This window comes from Amborella trichopoda, chromosome 8 (assembly GCF_054954075.1).
Source record: "Amborella trichopoda isolate Santa Cruz 75 chromosome 8, AtrichopodaSantaCruz75HAP2 v2.0, whole genome shotgun sequence".
Lineage (NCBI taxonomy): Eukaryota > Viridiplantae > Streptophyta > Magnoliopsida > Amborellales > Amborellaceae > Amborella > Amborella trichopoda.
In genome coordinates, this window is record NC_142343.1 from 41,715,682 (window position 1) to 41,738,885 (window position 23,204).

Genomic DNA, 23,204 nt, shown 5'->3' on the forward strand with positions numbered 1-23,204 from the left:
CATGTAAACCACAACTAAGTTCAAACATCTCAAATTATATTTTATTAAAAAAATATTTTTTATAGGTGCACCCCAATGAGAAGATGACAATTACCAAATTTCATATTCATACAATTTGTATAAAAAAACAAAAAATAAACTACTTCAAAACGTCGGATCTAAAATCAAATAATGAGTGGCTCTCTTGATCAAAATTGGACGGGTGGATAGTAGGGGGAGGATAGTACTTCTATGCGGTAAGAGAAGCATAGAAACCTTTCCCTTTTCCAAATGCATATAAATTCTCATTCAAATGGGTATAAGAAATCTTCAGATTCCTCATAAATCACTTATTCTAATTCTGAAGTAACATTATGGGTTTTTGTTTTTGACAATACTACACAACAAACTTAACAACACACCACAAGCGACTGCAGATGCAGTCCAAACTTCACCACAAAGGAAACCCATACCAGATCCTCAGAGGGTAAGAAAACCACAAGAAACAAAACCCTAGAAGCAGGGCAAGCCATTTTGCCACCAGACAACAAACATGTTACAGAGGGACATCATCCTTTCCTGGTCCTTGGAGAACAACCATATCTGCAACTAAAAAAGGAAAGAGAACAAAGAAAAATGAGTATTACTGTTCTGGTACAACCCAAATGAAATCCAGGTAAAAAAATTCAGAAATAACAGCGAAGCAAACTTGGGCACGGTTAAAGCATGATGCATACATGTGCATACGCGCGTGTAACCACATATAAACACATATACATGCATGTATTGGCCATTTATTTATGTACTTCCTCATCATTTAATCATGCATGTTATGCACTACAAATAATTCCATAAAATCAAATAAGCTAAAATCTTTTGGATGTAAACATAACAGAAAGAACAATTTGATGAAGGTGCAAACCTTCTAACTTCATCATGACCTCCTAGCTTGCTTCTTTTTCTTGGCCAAGAGAAGTGAGATACGCGTAAGGCTGAATTTCTTCCTCTTCGCAGAGAACTTCTTGGAAGAAGCCACTTCTTGTTCATATCTTTGAGGGGACAAAACACCTTTTTTGCTCAACATTTGACGTAATGAAACCTTCGGCCTTGATGGGTTCTTTGGCCTCATTCCAACTTCAAAATCTTCAGGTGAAAGAAGCTTCCGACTCAATATTTGCCCAATAGATAAAGTGGGTGTAAACTTATGCTCTGATGTATCGCTAACTAAGCTCACCCCATTAACATCTAACAATCTAGAATTCCTTCTAGAGTGGCGGCCTTGAGAGGGGCAAGAATTCTTGAACTTTGATGAGTTATGAGCTGTTGTGCGTCTGTGCTGGCCATGCTCTGCTCTCCATTGTCGCAGAGCTTCTTCAACACAGAGTTTTCCATTATTTGCAGCCTCTACTTTGTTGAGAGCTTCTTTTAACGATTCCCTACTTTCTCTCACTTCCTTCGTTGCTTCCTCAATCTTCTTTAACACCTCCATTCTTGAGGAATTAGCTTCATCTACTCGAACCATTGCAGCTTCAACCCTTTTTTTGGCAAGCTCTTCTGCCTCTTTGACCTTGGCTCTTAGTGAAACATACTCCTCAAAGGAAAGTGTGATTTGAGATGGACCCACTTGGTGATTTTCACTCTTTGTTAACGTTTTGATCTCAGCAAGGGCCACAGCCTCTGAGGCCCGAGCTGCTTCTTCCATTTTCTTAGCAGCATGCCACCTTATCTCAGCAATTTTAATACTGGATCTTGTTTGCTCGATCTCAGCCATTGATCTTGACACATCAGCTTTAGCTGCTTCAGCCATTTTTCTGAACTGATCAGCCTCTGAATTCAATAGTTGCAAGGCCTTCAAAGCATCGGACATGTCTTCACAACTTGCATCCTTAGTCTTTGCTGACTGGAGTTTCTTTTTGGTTTGGTTTAGTTCGTCTTCCAAAGACACAATCTTCGCAGAGTTTGACGCCAGTCTAGCCCGTGTTTTTTCTAAAGAGAGTTTTTCTCTCTCTACTTTTTCATTAAGGGAGTCTACTGAGGCTCGAATCCCTGCTAAATCATCAGTTGCTTTACTCAGGTTCACCTTTGCCTGCTTTAATTCCACCAAGATTGTGCTTGGAGATAGAAGTACTGATTCTACAACGGCATCACAATTACTGGGGCTGTTATCTCTTTCTGCAATGTCCGCATGTTTTTCAGTGTCAGGCTCCATCCGCTTCTTACCACTTTCAGTACTTTCCTCAGATGCTTCTTTCTGTAACTTTAGTTTTAATTCTTCCATAATCCTTTTTGTTGTTTCCAGCTCTTTCAGAACATCGAGAGTCTCCCGTTCCTTGGTGATCAGATGCTTTTCTAATTGTGCAGTCTCTTCTTCTGCTTTTTTCAACGCTCTCTCTAAGAAGCTAGGTGGCTTCTTAACAGGAAACAATTGCATTTTAGAAAAAGGAACAAATAATGATAGTAAACTCAAGTAGATAAAATTTTGTAGATAAAATTTTCTAATCACTCCAGAAATATGAATGAAAACAGCAAACCAGCTAACTAAATATTCATAGCAATCGGGTTCCTTGGAAGTTCAAAAATGATACTTTAATATGCATTGCGCATATATTTGTCTCTGTATAGCATTTCGAACAAAGTACAAAATACAAAGAAAGCACTTGTAGACAAAAAGAGTAAGATTTACAGGGACCAGAATAAACAATATCATAAAGTATAGAAACTGTCTTTTTCTTTTTATAATAAAAATAATGCGTGTACTCTCATGGAAACAAATGAAAGACTTGATTTGTTTGACAATTTAAAAATTGCAAATTTTGGAAGAGATAGAAGATGTGAAAGAAGTAATGTGAAGATTTCAAAGGATGAAGCCTATCAAAGTTTGAGATAATCAAGTCTCCTATGCTACATTTGCTAGGATTGAATACTTATGTAAAAAACTGACAACCAGTGATCTGGTTGTCCATATAGGAAATGGTGCCAAGCAGTGAACCAGAAATAAGAGTTCACCACTATAATGGCCTGTCATAACCAGCTGGCATGTTGTGAAATCCTAAATATAACAAACTCCATGAAGAATAAGATTAACATAATAATTATCAAGTAATCACTTAATGAAAACAAGCTCAGTAATAAAGTTGGATAAATAATAAACACTGCAAAGAAACAACAATTTCACAAATACCACAAGATCTTTTCTGTTTATTGTCAGTGAAGATCTCATGAAGGGCAAGAATATGATGAAGACCATCACCCCTTTACAATATCAAAGAAAATGCCAATAAGCCAAATGCATGTTAGAATGGAATGCTAATGTACCTCTTAAGACTAGACAATAATTATCTAATGGGCACATCATGGACAGAATAACGGCACCACCAGCATAAGCTAAATGCATGGTATTCTTCATCATGGTTTTGCAAAATGCACGGCAACCACAAAATGCAAAATGGCTGTCATAAGTCTAAACTGTCACACAACAGCTGTAACAATAGAGGAATTACATCTAATGAACAATCTAAATCTATGAAAAACTAGGAACAAAAGATAATGTATAGAAAAAGCTTCCAGCAGTGTTTGCCAACTCGGATGAGTCAACTCAGATTGGCCCTAGTCACTCCTGCCTATCCCGGAATACCTCCAACTTAGGGATATCTATAATCGAGTCATAATTGATTTAATCTTTGACTAAATCAGTTATAATTGATTCATAATTAATTATACAGATACCTTTTATGATTTTATGGTTTTTAATATTTTTTCTATTTTTCTCATTTTTTTGAGATATTGATCTTTAACCATTTTTTTAATTTTTTTGAAAATTTTTTACTCATCTTTTAAATTCTTTTATGTTGTTTATCATTTTTTTTTCCTATTTTTACTATTTTTCAGGATTTTCCCAATTCTTTAGTTTTTCTTTTTTGCTCTTTGGACAGCTTGGTGCAGATTCGGGTGACTCGACTTGGACTCGCATGAGTCACTTGGGTCACCCAGGACCTGATTTTGGCGGCTGATCCGTCTTTGCGACCATGACTTCTGCAAAAGATGGGTTCTTGTATCTGATGTTCCAAATTTATCTCTCAGCAAGAATGGCAACTAGCCAGTAAAAACCTGCCATACAGGGTCATTTGATAGTAATAACAGAAAGCTATAGTTCTTTGATAGATTTTGTTTTGAAAGCTGGACAATGGAATGTATTCCGACATTTTTATTATCTAGGCTATTCTGATAATAGAATTTTTTTTTTTGGGTGCCCCGGAGGGGTTGGGGGGTTGTCAGATCAGATTGGGAGAATTCGTCCCCTACGCTTTTATCGATATAAAAAACAAGATACATCAAGTACCAAGGGAGATCCTTTGATGAGGAACATTTGAGACATAAAGCAAAACAAAAGAAATAAAATCCAGTGGTCTTGTTCACAAAACTGTGGCAGCTGAAGCCATAGCTCCATTTTTGCCAATAAATCTGCTGTGTTCAGAGTTTTACTAGTAATCTCGAAGTAACCAAAATACAATTGTGAACTAAAGTGCGGTATTTCCAGTAAACGATCACAGAATCCTGTGTTGAGCCCACCACAAGTTTGGAGTCAGCTTTCAATCTCAATGCTCCTACAGTGGGTTTCTACTATGTTGGTTGGGTAACCAAATCATTAGTTCGAGTTTGCAACAGGAGAGTTCCGTACAAACTTAGTGTGTGGTTATATTGTTAAGAACATAAGATAGATACAGGCCTATTGGAACATTAGTTTGTTGCATTGGTTGAGAACCCCATTGAATTGTCTGTATATGCTCTGCAAATTCCAAACTTTTAAATTTTGTTATTTCTACTTCTCAGAACTTGTTTCAGCATTTATTCTAGTATTAGCCATTAGAGTAGAAACACAACAAAAAAATGGAAAATCAGAGTTGGAAACATTACACAGAGAGAGAAGTCCAAATATGCAAAAATCTACCGAAAAGTCCATCTGAAAAAAGTAATCATATAATATTTTAAACAAAAAAGAGACACCCAGATGAGAGAGAGAGAGAGAGAATACAAACTAGTTCTCAATTTTTCACACACCAACTACACATATGGGGCAATGGAACTGAAGAAAAAAGAAGAAGAAGAAGAAAGACACAGAAATGGTAAAACAGTAAAGATGAAATGATGGAAAAAAAGTAAAGATGAAATGCTCAGAACTCACCTCAACATTAATGGGACCCTTTGGTTTCCAAGCGCCACTACCACCAAACCTACTCACCGCCTCCTTCACAGACTCAAAAGGAGCTGCAGTGTCAATCTCTGCTTTATTTTCCCCCAAATTCTCTCTCAATGCTTCTTCTTTTACCTCCTTTTTCCCCAAATTCCCACTCAACGCTTCTTCTTTTACTTCATCAGAAGGTTGAGACTCCTCAATGGCAACACCCAAATTTCTCTCACTGATAGTTCCTAGGGTTTCTTCCATAAAAATTGCAGAAACCGCAAATGGGTTCTCTCGCAAAATGCAACTCTAGTAAAAAATGCAAACTCTTCTCAATGCTCTAATAAATGGGTCTTGAACAACCTTGGAAAACCAAAAGACCCCAACTCTTACGCAGTGAACTCTCTCTACTCTGTGTTTCTCTCTCTAAATACAGGAAAAAGAAAACGCTGTTTCTCTCTCTAAATGCAGGAAGAAAAGAAAGGCAAAAAAAGAGAAAAAAAAGGCGCTGATTGTGATGATATCATATCATGTGCACTACGGATGGAGAGGGTCTCGCGCATGAGCGATAGAGGGAAAATCTTTGAATATTTTTTATGTAATTTGAATAGAAATACATACAAATACCCTATATTTAAACATAATTACGAAATTAGCACTTTACATTATCGATGTAGATCGGCCACGTGTTATATTGCATTGTGCCTTCAATTTAAGGGGCCCTGACAAATGACGAAAAGTACCGTGTAGCTTATTTAAAATGGCGTTTTTATCCTTGTGTGGAGCTCCAAAGTTTGGATTATAGTCCATAATTTAGGGTTTTTAGAGGCTAAAGTTGTGTTTGGTTGCGTAAATGACGAATAGGCACATTTACGTAATTTTATACATGGAGGAGTTTTTGAAGGCCAAGAGCAATGGCACGGAAATCGGAGTAGTACGAGTTTTATTGACCGTTGTCTCTCTGACTGACGTCTTTGAAAAAGACGAGATTATTTATCCTCACTTGGCTTTGTTTTAAAAATTCTGAACCAGCGACCGTTTGTTTTTAGAAATGGGACCGTTTGTTTTTAAAGATGGGATGCAGTACGTTGTTGAAATTGTAAATTAATTTATCATTGTATTTAATAATTTTATACTGTTTATATATGTAACGGAGATTTTTTTTTTTTTTTTGTTAGTAATGACCTCATCGAATTTTATCTTCCTATGTTTGAGACTTGAAAGGATCATTATTAAAATTGGTACAGATATGAGATTTGACTTTCTATAAATCCATATCAAATTTAATGATAATATTTTAAAGTCCTACATATATGATGGGAGAAGATCCTATAAAATCATTTTTTTTTTATATGAATATTTTTTATTGTTAAGAAAGATATGATATCATCCATATGAGTATGATATTACATCCTTTTAAATATTTAAAATGTCTTTACTTAAAAAATACTTCTTATATATAACAAGAATATATAAATGTTTAAAATAATTAAATATAATTATAAATTACTTCATAACATGATTACCATAACATGACCCTTTAAAGATTTTTTAGTCAAGTGTGGTTTTATGGCAATATACACTTAACGGTTAAAGTTTCCACCGAACTAGTGGAGGAGTCAGTTCCTTGAACTAGAAAGATAGTTACATGTTATATGCATGAGTTTTTACAGCTGAAAGCCCGAGGTGAGGATGCTTTGACCATCATGTCAAGAGTTTCGATCGTTGAGAGCTCCGTTGAATTATGGTCCACAAAAGAGTTTAGTGAAAACTGTCCTCTCGTGGACCAAGGCTGTACGGGCTTGTAAGGTGACACCACCAATATCCGCTAGAAGGAGGTTTTTGAGAGGCCTTCGAGCAAAACGGGGATGATATTTAGAATAGGGTGCAGTTTGTATAGAGCCTAGGCTCTAAACAATCCACTTAGAGCATACTTTGAGATAGTGTCTAGAAATACGGTTTCAATATTAAAAATTTTTGGGATAGCATTTTCATATCTATTTATAAAGTTTAAAGGTTTTAAAATAATGTAAATCGATAGATCTATGAAAACTTAAAAATCTTGAAAATTGACGGTCCAAAAATGAGTTATAAAATATACTATTTCCAAAACTTGAAACCCATTTTTTTCTTATGTCCATGCATCAATATGTCGAGATGATCAATTTGAAGATATTTGAACCTCTTCTAGTGAAAATTTTGAGGTGAAAGTTTTGAGGTAGGGTCAAATTTGATTATTTAGAGCCTCGGTTCTATGTGAACTTTTCCCTTTAAAATATGATCTTAAAAAGAGAACCTAAGATGAACTAAGCTAAGCATGCGAATGAAACAAAATAAGGGACATATAAAGTGAACCTACTTATATGCCAAGCCCATAAGCCTAGCATTCCGAGTCGGTGGCCTTATTTAGATTTGGAGTTGAGCTAAAGGGAAAGTGCCCTATTTATAGGCAAAGGTCCTATCCTACGTCTCCAAAAAGTGGTAGGAAAATTTGGACCATTGATCATTCTATAATTAACTGAATTAGCATCGGTTTGAGTTAGCACGCGTACGTACAAGATCTACTTGTACAGTTTTGTGGGCCCTGATTGCAGCGATTTCCTGCCACCTGTCGTTATATGTATGTCGGAACATTCCTAATGGTTACTAAGGGAGTTTTGGGGCTCTTTTAGGGGTAAATGACTTTTAAGGTGGGAATTAATAAAATGGAAATGTGTCAAAATTAGGGTTTGTGTAGGGTCAAAGGTTGCTTAGGGTTTGGCCTAGGTTTATGATTGTTTTAGAATGTGTTAGGATAACCCTAAGCCTATTTTAGTAGGTTGGGTCCTATTTGCTAGGTTTAAAAGGGTCTTAGGCTTAATTAGGAAGGTCTAATGGGGTATTAGGCTTGTTTGAGAAAGTTTAAAGATGAACTAAGGAGTTGAATTAGTTTAATTGAGCTTTAAATGAGGTAGCTAAGTTAGTTTAATTAGGGTTTAGACTTGGTTTAATGGGGTGTAGTGTATGGAACTAGGCGCTCTCGGGTGTACTATAGTAATATGATCCCATGTATAGATTAGGCTCGGAAAGTGGTTTTTCAGTGAGGCAAACCTTAGGGTTTCGGTTTGGGACGGTCCAAGAAGGGATCTAACTTAGTTGCCTACAATTTCTAGGGCTTCCAATTTATTGGAATTACCTCAATCGGGAAAGTTAAGAGGCCAACAAAAGGTTGATAGCTTAGTTTAAAAAATTATTAAATGACGAACACAATAAGAACTCAATGGTAAAAGGAACCGTTGGCATAAATGAGGGTGGAGGTCACAGCTACATTCGTAGGATTATGATATCAAAAGAGAAAGAATATGTGAAGATGATGAATATAAGAAAGACTTTAGGACTAAATGATATCCTGATAGAGGTTTTGAAGTGCATGGGCGAGATCGGCATTGACTGGCTGACTAAATTGTTCAACAAGGTGTTGAGAATAAAGAAAATATCAAATGAATGGAGAGAAAATATTGCAGTACCTATTTATCAGAACAAATGAGACATATAAAATTGTGCGAACTATCAAGGGATAAAACTCATGAGCTACATTATGAAGTTACGGAAGACAGTGATTGAACAACGACTAAAGCATGAATAATTGTATCACAAAATCAATTTGGTTTTATGCCTGGGAGATCAACATTTGAGGCTATTTTCTTACATATGGAATTGATTAAGAAGTTTAGGGTGAAAGAAAAAGACATCCACACAGTCTTTATTAATCTAGAGAAAGCTTGTGATAGAATACTTCGAGATTTAATTTGATAGATATTACAAAAGAAAGGAGATGTCTGATACTATATTGACTTTGTGCGATACATGTATGAGGAAGTGCTAACTAATTTGCAAATAACTAGTTGAGAAACAAGTGAGTTTCCAATGATAATATGTCTACATTAGGGTGGTCACTGTTTGTCCATACCTCTTTCTCTTTGTTATGGATGACTGAACTAGGAACTTACAATATGAGGTACCATGGTGTAGCTTTTGCGAACGATATAGTTTTGAATGATGAGACCCAAATTGGCGTAAACACAAAGTTAGAACTTTGAAAGGATGCACTAAAATATAAAGGTTTTAAAATTAGACATACTAAGACAAAATATGTGAAATGCAAGTTTAGTAAAAATAGAAGTAGAGATGAGAAAGTAGTTAAAATTGAAGGCCAAGAAATGCAAAAAAGAAAGTATTTTTTATTTCTTGAGTTGATAACCCAGAAAAATAGAGAAATTGAGAAAGATGTTGTCCATAGAATTAATGCTGGATGGACAAAGTGGAGATGTACAACTGGAGTTTTATGTGATCGCTGTATACCAATGGAGCTTAATGTGAGGTTTTATTGGAGAGCTGTCATGTCATCTTTCCTTTATGAGGCAGAATGTTGGATAATAAAAGAACAACATACCCGTGTTGTATGGATGCAGATGTTGAGATGGATGAGTGACAAGAAAAGAAGGGATATACTTTGAAATGAATACATTCAATAGAAGTGAGCTCAATAGGTGATAAGACGAGAGAAAATAGACTTAAGTGGGTTAGCCATATGCAGTCTGACTCCTGTTAAGATGTGCGAGTTGGTTCAAGTGGAAAGCTAAAAAAAGGTAAAAGGTAGGCCCAAAAAGATATGGTTGAAGGTAGTGAGAAAATATATAGAGACTTATAGGCTCACTAAGAGTATGTCCCTTGATAAAACATAATGGTGTACTAGAATTCAAGTAGCAATCCCAAATATTTAGAAAAAGGCTTTGATGATGATGACCTCAATCGAGAAAGGATGACTACTATAAGAAAATATCATAGCCATCAAGAAATCTATGTGAGCCCCACCTTTGGCCAAAACATCTACTTTCTTGCTCACCTCCCTAGAGCAGTGAGAGAGTAATGTGTTATCTTTGAAAATAATACCACTTATTTCATCCAAAATAAGAGTAAATCTCTATGCGGAATTACATGCTCCAAGCAATCACATTAGCATAATCCCCTTCTACTATTTTTAGGCCATCGAAAGTGGCCAACTGAGTTTAATCCAATAAGTAGCCACTATGTTTTTAACATAAACTCTCAGCTTGGCCAGTTCGTTAAAATTGTTAATGATTTGCTCCTTTAAGACTACAGTTTCATGGTTAGAAGCCCATTCAGCTGCCACTGCTAAAACATTGCATCTTAGTTTATCTGTACTGAACCTTTAGAGGTCCTTTCTATTACTTTATATCCAAATATTCTACATTAATGCCATCAGAAAAGATCTCAACCAAAAAAGAGAAAAGATTATTTCCTCTTTCTCTCTCTCTCAATACATTCATGGTGTTAATGGGTCGGGTTGGGTTTGGGTCCACATCCTTGACTAAGACCTGACCTTATAGGGTCCTAGTTGGATTCGGATATGGGGGTTAAGTCCAGGTGGACACAAACCTATCAAGTGTCCATCAAATAGCTTATTACCATCCAAATCCATTAGATGACCATGATTATCCAAAGTTTTTAAATTTTAATTGTTTTTTTTTAGAAATTCGATCTATCGAAATTTTGAATCGGGTGGACATCTAATTATCTAGCACAAAATAAAAATAAAAATAATATATATATATATATATATATATATATATATATATATATATATATATATCAAAAATAAAATGATGAAAATACCTCTGAAATATTCGTAAGGCTAATATGGTTATTTTATTATTTGAATTATTTTTTTATATTTTATTTAGGTGAGCCTTATTTAAATGCATACACCCACAAAATTTAAAATTAATACAATTTGTTAAAAATTATTAAATTTCAAATATTATCAGATAATCATTATAGGGAAGAAGTTTTCTTTTGAAAAAAGATGAAAGATATATTTATATAAAAAATAGTATTCTTTTGAAGATCTTTTGAAAAACTCAAAGTTCACAACCAATTTAATCAATGATAATTCACTATTTTAATATATTAATCTTAATAGATGAATATATGTTCATTGGTAGTGGTAAAATTATAAAAGATAAATTTATAGGCAGTTTATAAAAAAGATAAAAAAATATGTAAAACAATTTACATGTATGAAATAGAGTAAAAACAACTTCTCAAAATGATAAAATTATAACTTAAACTGCCTTTTGGGAAGTGCTTAACTTTATACGGAATCTAGAAACATTCGCATGATTTGATTTTGATGATCTGCCTAGGGTATACAAAAGTTTGCCCAAGTACTATCCAAGAACTGTAAGATCTAAGGGTTTAAATGCTCAAATCCTTTGCTGAGTCTTAAGTGAATCCCAAAATTTTAAATCATAAGAATCATAAGTGTACAACATGATCCTGAGGAAGTACTCGTTACATGCTCATGGACGTTAGCCCATCCTATCAAAGGTTTTTAAAAAATTGTCACCATTTCAAATCAGAGTAGGAAAGGGGCTCGGTCATAGCGGTGGCACCCGCTGCCACATTGTGGTTTCTAATACTGCATGCAGACACTTGCAAAAAAGCTAACTCTCTAATCTATATAAAAGGACGGGTCGGGGCATATCTTCCCCACTGAATTACCCAAAATAAAATTCAAATCCGAGTTTCAAACACTGTCTTTTGTTGATTATATGGCATGTAGGAGTTTGAACCTATTGGACTCTCAAAAATCTTTCAATTAGATCCTAACTCACAAGTCCAACTCCTAAATTAAAAAGAATATCTTTCTTTTTTTTTTTACTGTTGCAAATTGAATAGAATATCAAACCAGTGATCATTGCATATCCAAGGAGGCCCGACGGTCTGTTGAGTTGTATTTAATAAAGTTCATGTCTGGGAATGATTTGAAGGTCTAACAAACAAATTTGCATTGGCCTGGGCCCATAAGACCCTTTCTAATCCAAAACTCTTGATGTTTCTAATACAAAAATGAGAAATTATTGAGCCATCTACCTCTCTCTCTCACATACACAATAATGCTCTGTGGAAGAACTGAAATGGAACAGCACAATACTCTTACTTCAATATGATAACAGATTTAATAGTTTAATAGAATGGCACATTATTTTGAGGTGGGAAAGAATTTGGCAATACTATACTAATCCATACTTTTGTCCTCCTGCTGATCTCATGAGGATTTGAGAAACACAAAATGGCTTTTTTTTTTTTAAGTATAAAACTGAACTGCTATATGCTTGGACTTGGGCAATGGCGTTTTCAAAGTTTGTAGAGACAAGCTCGATCCATTATTTGAAGCCCTTGATAGGTTGGCGACCCTGGCTTAGGTTAACTATGGCACAGTACAAGTGTAGCCATTTGAAGCCTAGAGGTTGTTATATTATGATAAAAAAGCTAACTCTTAATCCACTTGAAAAAATGGGCGGGGGATGTCTTCGTCACTTAATTATAAAAAAAAAGAAAAAAGAGAAAATATAAAAAGAATCCTTACCATTCTAAAAAATTCCAGAAAACAACTTTACCGATTTTCTCATGGTTTTTTTTTTTTTGATAAATATTTTCTTATGGTTTTCCTATTGGCTGAAATAGCTTTCATGGCTCAGATCCACAAAGAGCCTCGACTGATCTAATAAATCCATAAAACATCCTTACGGACGTATTAGGCCTGTAAAACTAATCCGTTTAAAATGCCCAACCATTTTCTAACCCCCTCTCTGTATCGATGTCTGCTCCTCCATCAAACTGCATGCAAACACGATTTTTTGGCACATCTCCTTGAAATGTGATTCCCTGAAATGTAAATCCAAGAAACCAAACGGGCCCTAAGGAAGTTGAAGAAGGACCATTTGCAATGCGTACCTGGTTGCCATCCAATTCTAGAAGGAAGTTGAAAAAGGGCCATTTACAATGCTCTAATCTTTCCATTCGGAAATGAGAGTGCTAAACAGTGCGGGGTGGAGAAAGAGAGGGATAGATAAAGAGAGGGGCAGAAAGCAATACAGAGAGAGGGTGGGTAAGAAATGAATCTTTACGGACTTAATTGGTCCGTAAAGATGCTTAACAGATCTATTAGATATGTCAAGGCTCCTTACATATCTAATAGGTATGTGAAGGTTATTTCGGTCATAAATGATATGTGAGAAAATGGGTATGGATGTAGTTTTAATCAAGAAAATAGATATATTTTTAATAAGGAAAATTGCTTCATGCGGGCTGGACGGCATTTATACAATATGGGGTCCCAAGGTATAAAGCATCCATCTTAAAGATGGATTCAAATAGGTGGTCCTTCTAAAAACCATTCAAACTAACAGTCTAAATGTTTTATTCATAAAATTATTATTTTTATTTCTTTTTTTTTATATATATTCATGATCTCGATTACATGTCCTTAATAATTGGGTTCGCAAATCCATCTCAAAAATAGATTTTTCAGAGAGACTCATAGAAACCATGTCCTTTCAATAATTTGCCTACATTCAAAACTTCCCAAGGAAGTAAAAATTAAGGGAAATTTAGCAAAATAAATTTCAATCAATTTAGTAGTTTATTCGTTTTCAACTATTTCAAGTGTTTTTTTGGTGGATTTTTAAAAATTAAATAAAAAAAATGTTTAAAACTTTTAATAGTTAATCTCTTAAGATTTATTTCGATAAGTTTCCATAATTAATTGTGTGAAACTATTACATTCTCTAGTGGGAGCAAAATGGACACTTTTTTCGGGCAAAAGTCTTCCGAGGAATATTTTCTAGACACAAAATTTTGAGAACGTAATCGACTTAAAATCGCCTAAAATTGCCTGAAAATGATCCAACAAAAAAATGAAAAAAAGAAAAAGAAAATAGAATCGCAAACCCATGAGCAAACACAACACCGAGTTAAAAGTCACATCTAGGAATACCTAGGAACTCAACATCCTTGTCACTAGAATTGCTCATTCATTAATTCAAAGATGATTCCGAATAATTCAAATAAAAAAATCCTTTTAAGTGAGGGCGTTGTGCGAGGGAGTAAGTGTAAAATTTGCTATTGTGAGTACTATATGTGTACCGCATTGATCAAATGAATCTTTTTTAATTGAATCAAGATTGTCTAATATGGTGTTTGTCTTCTTTGATTTTACTAAGATGCTCTAAAAACCTTGAAATTAGTGTAATTTACATACGGACACAAAAAAAGAAGAAGGAAAATTCGAAATAGGCTAATTTTAGGCAGAAATTATGCGAACGGCCAGTCAACCCATTTTTTTTTTTTTTTGTCAAAATTCTCTCGGTCCGAGCATCTTTGGACCATTTTTTAATTTTTCTATCTTTTGTACCTAGTGCACCATAAATGCGGCCATTAAATTCTAAATCTCATGTGATGGGCGTAAAGGCTCATGGGAGATGCAAATTCCTTTCTTTCACGCCATACATTACAAGGGAAAAGGAAAGAAAAAGTTGTGGTTGCTTACTGTCTTCCAAGTATATAGTAGTGACTGTTTATTTTTTGTACAAGAAAATCATTATCTATAGCCATTATATATATTTGGAGGTGTGATATTAACCACACTCAAAGTTTTCAAATTTTATGGCACACCTAGCTATTTGATTTCACGTCAATTGGCTAAGAGCGATTGTGACCTTCTTATATCAAATGTAAATCAAAGGTAAATAAGTAAAGGTGGGGTTTGTATAAAGTGTCAGTCTTATACTATTGAAATAAGGTGCACCTCAAAACTTTGCTGAAAATACAGTTTCGGTGTCATAAAGCCTTGAAATGATATGAAAATCTATTGTTGTCCCCAATTATGAAATTTAAAAGCCTTGAAATGATATGAAAATTTATTGTTATCCCCAATTATGAAATTTAAAGTTTCATAAATGGTGACGATCAAGTCGATCTATAAAATGGATGGTCTAAAATGTATTAGTAGATGAACTATTTTTAAGACTAGAAATCCCATTTTTTCATGTCTATAAATCACTAGATCGAGATGATCGATTTGAGTGTTTTCCAGCATAGGAAAGATATTCTCTAATGGGTTTTTTAGGTGCACCTTACCCGTGCAGTATAAGGTTGACACCTTATATAAACTTTTTCCATTAAATAATTCTACAATCTCTTTAAAAAGGAACACAAATCAATACTTCTTAATAACATTTTTGCAATTACTACGGGAATGAAATTGTGCATCTTAAACCACTTAATATTAATTGTCAACACAATCATCATCATCATAGTTTTTTTTCAACTATTTGGGGTCGGCTGTACAAATCCTGGTCTACCATTTTGCTCTATCAAGGATCATACATTTAGTGAGGTCATAAGTCGCCATATCTTTCTTCAATACTTCAAACCATATCACTTTGGGCATACCCTTTACCTTTATTTAGCCCTCCACTTGAACCAATAGCATTTTATTTCTAAGTTCTAATATCCTATTTTTCTTTTAACTTTTTTTGATGGGTTATCTATAAATTATAGTAGAAATAAGTTTGTATAAGTATCAATCATATACTATAAAAGTAAGGCGCACCCTAAAAGCCAACCAGAAAAGGCTGTTTTGATAGTGGAAAACCTTCTGATTGATAATCTCGTCATCAAGATATCGGATATGAAAAAAAAAAAAAAAGCATCTTGTAACACATTATATGGACTTTTCATTTTCAAGATTTTCAAATGTTTATAAATCTAGTGCATCGGATCTTAAAATTTCATAATTAAGAATAGAAATAGATTTTCGGATCTTTAAATTTTATAATTAAGAATAGAAATAGATTTTCATGCTATCATAAAGGATTTCGATCTTCGACGAAGTTATGAGGACTTTTTAAAGTCAACGCCCTTAATAAAACCCCCAACGAAAATTAAACCCAAGATTCAAGAGCAAGAGCACTCTGATGATCCTTTCCACCAAGCTAAAACTTAAAAACGCCCAGACTCCATAATTGGACTCCTATTTCATTATAAGAAAACAGGCATGCCTTATTGTCCCGTAAAAGAGAAAGCAAAATAAAAAAAACAGATACTTTTTTATGAAAATAGCAGCACAAGGGAAGGCATTTATTAGGCATGCAAGTAAACAGCGGATATGCAGTTTTTAGTTGGGCAAAAAGTAGTAAATACACTTATTAGGGGTGGCCCAGCAATGCTTCAAAGGGCTTCCCCACTTTTTGTGCAAATACAAAGCTAAAGGCCAAAGATTCCACCATTACAGCCCTTGAAATAAATAGTGGACAGCAACTTATACCAAATTTCGACTTTGGCAATAACTTTCACCATATAATTATATTCCGAATTTGCCATCACCCATTTATGGTAATTATCCATGCCCCTGAAATCTTGAGAAAGGAAAGGAGATCTTCCCTCTCAATACACCATAGACAAACATTTCCCAACCCTAAAAACTAAGTAACATGAAATTACAAGACTACAAGTAATATAGTAGATCTCTTGTAGCTACAGGCTGCAAGAGATGTTAAGAGTTGTACCACATGATAATGGATGCGATCATGCGATTCGACGGCCTAGGATCGACGACCACACATGTTTCATGGCTGCGACGGATCCACATCCTCGTAAGCTGGCAAACTCGCCGTGTGATGAGAAATGCAATGGAGAGGTCGGCGATGAACAGAATGAGAACTCGTGCGCGTCGTCTCCACCCCATGACATAGAACTCATAGAAGACATGGAACCGGAGGCCGAGAGCCTACTTGCCTGCGATGCCTCCCTCTTTCGAAGGGCTATCTTAGGTAAAATGCCCATCATTCTCTTTGTTTGAGAGGTTTTTGTGGGAGGGGGGTGATGAGAGAGAAAGTGGTAGGAAGGAGGAGGAGTGAGAGGGGGAAGTTTATCTGAGGTGAAAGAGTGTTTTGGTGTACCTGGTTGAGACTCCCAGTTGAAGGGGATTGAACCAGTTGCCCCACCATAGTAGACTCTGAAGGAGCTGTTTCTAATGGAGGTATCTCTAGAGAGAAGCCTGTTATAGAACTTGTCATTCTCTCTGATCTCAAGCTTTCTCTGGTCTACTTCTTCCTTGAGAGTTTGCATTTTGAGATAATAGGACTCCAAACCAGAAGAAAACAATGCTTCAAGGCTAACTTCTAAGATTTTTCCTACTGCTTTGGACTTTAGGGGCTCTCAATTAATATGTGCCTTCTGCATTCACATCTCTCTCTCTCTCTCTCTCTCTCTCTCTCTCTCTACATGTATTATATGTGACCTTGAGATGTTACACTGTCTCTCCAATGTATTATATATATATATATATAGCCTTGAGATTTTAAATTTTATTAATAAGTATATACTATGCCTTCCATCTCTCTCTAGTTTTATTATTATATAATCAATCTATAGTATCATCTCTCTCTATAGTCGTATTATACAATAAATACATATAGTATCATCTCTCTCTAGTCTTATTATACAATAAATATATATAGTATCATCTCTCCCTCTTTATCACCCTTTGACTTTCATCTAGTGCGGGGATGGATATTAACGGCCAAGATTCGCTTAACATAGAGCCACAAATGAATGTAAGTTCATCACCACGGTTGAGATTGATCTGGACGGCCAAGATTCGCTTAACATAGAGCCACAAATGAATGTAAGTTCATCACCACGGTTGAGATTGATCTGGACGGCCAAGAGTAGTTGAAGAGCCCCCTTCGTAACTAACGGCGTGACACTCCTGCATTATTTCTTCCGCCTTATACGGTGCAGTGACGCGTGGCGCTCGAACGGCCGAGATTGTTAGCTGACGGTTTCAAGGAGGTCGCAATCCAGACCGTCCAAATTGTTTCGGATGGGTCAGGTATGGACGTGCACTTTGGATATGGACGGTGGAGATTGGTTCAATGTAGGGTGATATGATTTGAGGCCCCATTAAATGCTCGTACACTTAGCGAGCTGGGTGGCGAGAGAGAGAGAGGACGTTGTAGTCTTTCCGACCATAGATTATTGAGTTCTTCCATTAATGTGGTGTGTCTAGTGTGTGTGACTTTGTGTGTGTGTGTGTGAGAGAGAGAGAGTTTGTGTGTGTGTGTGTGAGAGAGAGAGAGTTTGTGTGTGTGTGTGAGAGAGAGAGAGAGAGTTTGTGTGTGTGTGTGAGAGAGAGAGAGAGAGTTTGTGTGTGTGTGTGTGAGAGAGTTTTTGTGTGTGTGTGTGAGAGAGTTTTTGTGTGTGTGATAGAGAGAGAGAGAGAGAGAGAGATTGTGTGTGTGAGAGAGAGAAGGGGCTGCTGTGTGTGTGAGCGAGAAGGAACTTTTATGTGTGAGAGTGAGAGAGATGGAAGGGGATGCTGTATGTGTGTGTGAGAGAGAAAGGGCTGCTTTGTGGGGGAGTTATTGGTGAAGGTGCCAGTGGCCCATGAATAATTGCATGAAGGTTCAGACTTCAGACCTTTCATAAGGCATAGGTGTTGTCCAGGACTCCATCCCATAACTCAAAAGATTATTTAATTTAAGCTCAAATGTTTATAGGCTCTTGGGGGTATATATTCCCTTGTGTGAAACTCTCTCCATGAGTATTTTCAGGATCACAAATTTTGGGATGTAAACTTGTCAACCTAGCAATCAACGACAAGCTTAAAATAAATTAAAAAACTATTCTCACGTAAATGCCCCTAAAAGATAGTGTCTAAGATTTAACAAAGACCGTGTCTTAAGATTTATCAACGACCGTCCTATTATTATTATTTAACGACAAATCTAAGTATTTTAAAAAAATATTGCAGTATTTATTTACAAAAATAAAAAAATACATAAAGAATTGTACGAATTATAGAGGGATTAAACTTCAGAGTCACACTATGAAGTTGTGGGAGAGAGTGGTTGAGCAAGTCAATTGATTGAGAAGTTTAGAACGAAGTGAAATGACCTCCATATGGTATTTACTGATTTAGAGACAATATATGATAAGATAACATGAAATTTAATTTGGTGGGTGTTAAAAAAGAAATGAGTCACCATCTGCTATATTGACATAGTGAGAAATATTTATGAGGGAGCGTTAACCAGTGTATGGACAACTAGTGGAGAGAAAAGTGAGTTCTCAATGACAATGGACGTACATCAAGGGTCAATGTTGGCCCCATATCTCTTTGTTCTTGTGTGTATTGTTCGCGGACAACAGAGTTTTGATCAATGATGCTAGAGATGACGTAAACACAAAATTAGAACGGTGAAGGGATGCTCTAGAATTTAAAGCAGAATGTATTAAATGCAGGTTTAGTAATAATATGAGTAAAAACGAAGAAGTAGTTAAGATTTGATGGTCAAGAAATACCTAAAAGTGATTGTTTTCAATATCTAGGGTTGATAATCTAAGAAAATTAAGAGATTGAGGAAGATGTTGCACATAGAATTAGAATTGGGTAAGAAAAGTAGAGATGTGCATCAGGAGTTTTATATGATTGCCGCATATACCATTGATATTGAAGGGGAAGTTCTATAGGAAGACTGGAAGACAAGCCATGCTTATGTGACAGAACGTTGATTGGCCAAAAAATAATATATCCATAGGATGAGCATAGTTGAGATGAGGATGTTAAAATGGATGAGTGGTAAGACAAGAAATGATAAAACTCAAAATGAATACATATGAGAGAACTTAGGTATGACTTCAATAGGTGATAAGATAAGAGAAAGTAGGCTTAGTTGTGTTGGCCACGTGCAGCATACAAATAATACAAGATTGGTTTGGATGTGTGGTTTGGTTCAAGAAGAAGGAGCTAAAAAGGTAAGGGGAAGGACCAATAGGACATGGACATAAGTTGTGCGAAAAAATATAGTGACTTTTTATCTTATTGAGGGTAATGACCCTTGATAGAGAAGAATGAAGAAACAAGATTCATATTACCTACCCCAAATAATTGGTATAAAGCTTGGATGATGATGATCTAAGTATTTAGAAACTCAAAATCCTTGATTTTCTAAATGCTCTTTTGGTGATTCTAAAATGCATCCAAAATATCATAAAACTGCTTGGGGTTTGAATCGTTATATAATTCATATTTTTGTTCCAAATCCATAGTCTCTTATTGCCAGCTGAGTCCCTTAGGTTTGAAAAGGGAGGGGCCCAAAATCCCGATTCCCTTGTCGCTCCTCTATCATCCAGTACTTTGGGACAAGTGTTGCATGGATGGGGCCTCGAATCAGCTCACACAAAGTGTCGTAATTCGACACAAAGTAGGCCTTTTACCTGAGAAAGTATAGTGAGGTCCCATTGGAGTAAGCCATAGGGCAGTTTATGAAACAAGTTTCTTGAATTGGCTTAACTTCTTTGGGATTGTTTACAAAGAGACCATTTGCTTTTTGTATAAAGATGTCACAACTATTCCTACTCATTAGATTTCAAGTTGAATTAACTTCTTTGGGATTGTTTACAAAGAGACCATTTGCTTTTTGTATAAAGATGTCACAACTATTCCTACTCATTAGATTTCAAGTTGAATGACTTGGGGTGAGTTACGAAGCCTGGAATTTTTTTTTTGGAACTTTGTATCTAATCAATGAAACTCTTACAACGGCCTATTTTAAAATCTAAAGAACAAGAATGATTGTGACTTCCTTATACAAACGGTAAATGATCTCTTTGCAGAGAATCCTAACTTATTTCAAAGTAGTTGTCATGTTTTTGAAACCTTTAGTAGAAGTCAACAAAGAAACCTTTAGCGGAACTCAACAAAGTTACAGTACGTCTAAGAAACCAAAAAGGAAATTCATTGAAGTTTTAAGAAGAGATTCCATGATTTTGAGATTTTAACACACTTTGAACAAAATCACATGACTCTAATCAATGCATATGTACAATAATGAAGAGGAAAGATAATGTCCAAAGGCAATTAATTTCCCCATAATATTTATGAGATCAGAAAAATGCCATCAATATCTCAGGAAATTTTTCAGACAATAAATCTGTGAGATAGGCACACCATGTCATTTTCTCTTTGTTAGGCCAGCAGGTGAGGGCCCAAGAGATGCCGAAATTTCACTGAAATTTTGTGAATTTATCAAGACTGAAACCTTCTAAGAAGCATGGTCAATGTCCCAAAAACCAACTGACAGAAGCCTGTGTTGCACGTGGGAATCAGCTTCTGGCCCATTTAAATGAATAGAAATTAATGACCCCAAGTTTTGTTTTTGATTTTTAATGCTTCGTACTTCTTTAATTTATTAAGTGGAGATACTTCTAATCATTTTTCACTACACTAACTAAGGCACATAAATTTATTTGGGAAATTATGAGACAAAATGTGGTTTCAATAGAAAAAGACAGCCTTCCTTCTCCTGAGGGAGGAAGGACTCCCATTTGGATCAATGGGATTATAAAATACTTCGCTTTTGCATTGATAAATTCAAATTTTAAATATTATTTTCTTTTTGCATGGACTTTTCTCTTTTGGAGCTTTCTTCATTTCATGTCCTGTCTTATTGTCTTTGAATGTATAGCAAGTTAGAAATTTGTTTTCTACGTTGCATAGAGAATTTTTTTTATGGATAGTCAGTTAGAAATTCGTTTTCTCGTTTGTAGAGAGAAAGAGAGATGTAGTTTTTTCTTCTCACATGAGGGAACATGATAGAGACCCTTACCCCATAATTGTTCAACAATTCGGGGACATGGTATTACTTAGACTCATAGTTAGTAAGTCTCTGTTTTAAACATGTTTTTTTTCAAAAAAGTTACGATTTTTTTGAAATCCGTTTAACTCCGAGTTTTTCAAAATACTTTTGGTAGTAAATCTTTGAACTTTTTTGGCCAAGTGAAAACATTGAAAAAGGGCATAAATTCCACCACATTTCAAATTCATCACATAGATTTTCAGAATTCACTCACTTAAATAGTTACTCAACAGTATGTTGCAACTTTTGAAGAGATACAAGAGCATAGGTTAAAATTTCAATCCAAATTAGGTTTTTCCAACTTAAATTTGTTGATGATTTGAACTGAAAATTCAGAAAAATAAAATAGGAGCCAACGTTGTCGGGGGATGCATGTTAAAGGAGATGGGGATTAGATTTTTAAGGGATGAAATCCAAACCCTGTCAACTAATTTAATTAACAGACTTGCATTTCCATTTTATTTTATTTCTTGGGACCAGTGGTATTAATGTAATTCATCCTCCTTCCCTGATGGGATTTAAATTCCCAATTATGTGAAGGATGGACCACATGTGAGTTTGGAATGGGAATAGGATGGCCATGTGAGGTCCAACTATTTTTCCCAAGGCAAATGGAATTGAATGCATAAATAGAACCCATGTTTTCCTTTCCTACTAGACTTTGGAAAGCAAAAATATGAAGTCATACAATGCATGTTTGTGTGTGTGCATGGAGAGAGAGAGAGAGAGAGAGAGAGAGAGAGAGAGAGAGAGAGAGAGAGAGAGAGAGAGAGAGAGAGAGAGAGAGAGAGAGAGAGAGAGAGAGAGATCCCTGAATTGACAAATAAAAAATGTGTGTGAGAGAGAGACTTGATTCTTCTATTCTTGAGAACCTCAACTTGAATAGCAGGGCTATAATTTACAAAATTCCCATTGCTATGGGGCCAACATCATGTGCCATGATTTAGGGCAAAGTTAAAAGCGACAGATGTCTAACCAATCAAACATTGCTGCCACAAACCTAGATTTGTCACTTAATATAGACATGTTATCTAACCCTTTTATTTTTCACCTTGACCCCAAGAGGACTAAAACTATGTATATAGACAAAAAAAACTATGCATAAAGTCTTTCAAAGGAGAAATGGCTTTAATACCTAGATTTGTCACTTAATATAGACATGTTATATAACCCTTTTATTTTTCACCTTGACCCCAAGAGGACTTAAACTATGTATAAAGACAAAAAAAACTATGCATGAAGTCTTTCAAAGGAGAAATGGCTTTAAAACCTAGATTTGTCACTTAACATAGACATGTTATCTAACCCTTTTATTTTTCACCTTGACCCCCAAGTGGCCTAAAACTATGTATAAAGACAAAAAAACCTATGCATAAAGTCTTTCGAAGGAGAAATGGATTTGTCACTTAACATAGACATGTTATCTAAACCTTTTATTTCTCACCAGGACCCCAAGAGGCCCAAAACTATGTATAAAGTCTTTGAAAGGATAAAAG

The 23,204-nt window shown here is 35.4% G+C and overlaps 1 protein-coding gene across 4 annotated transcripts; it reads right to left on the reverse strand.

Annotated features, from left to right (window-relative positions):
• Positions 1-293: 293 nt before the first annotated feature.
• LOC18433591 (WEB family protein At2g38370) lies at positions 294-6,074 on the reverse strand. 4 transcript variants are annotated; one of them, XM_088875049.1, is made up of 3 exons: positions 5,162-6,074; positions 902-2,386; positions 294-582 (listed from the first exon to the last, which is right to left on the reverse strand). In XM_088875049.1, the coding sequence occupies exons 1-2, from the start codon at positions 5,420-5,422 to the stop codon at positions 914-916; spliced, it is 1,734 nt and encodes a 577-aa protein (XP_088731175.1). In that variant the 5' UTR covers positions 5,423-6,074; the 3' UTR covers positions 294-582; positions 902-913. The 4 variants fall into 4 exon arrangements, with proteins under 4 accessions (XP_088731175.1, XP_006843737.1, XP_020522284.1 ...); XM_006843674.4 differs by having other exon boundaries at positions 294-588; XM_020666625.2 differs by having other exon boundaries at positions 294-588; positions 902-2,389; positions 5,162-5,839.
• Between the last annotated feature and the right edge of the window lie 17,130 nt (positions 6,075-23,204).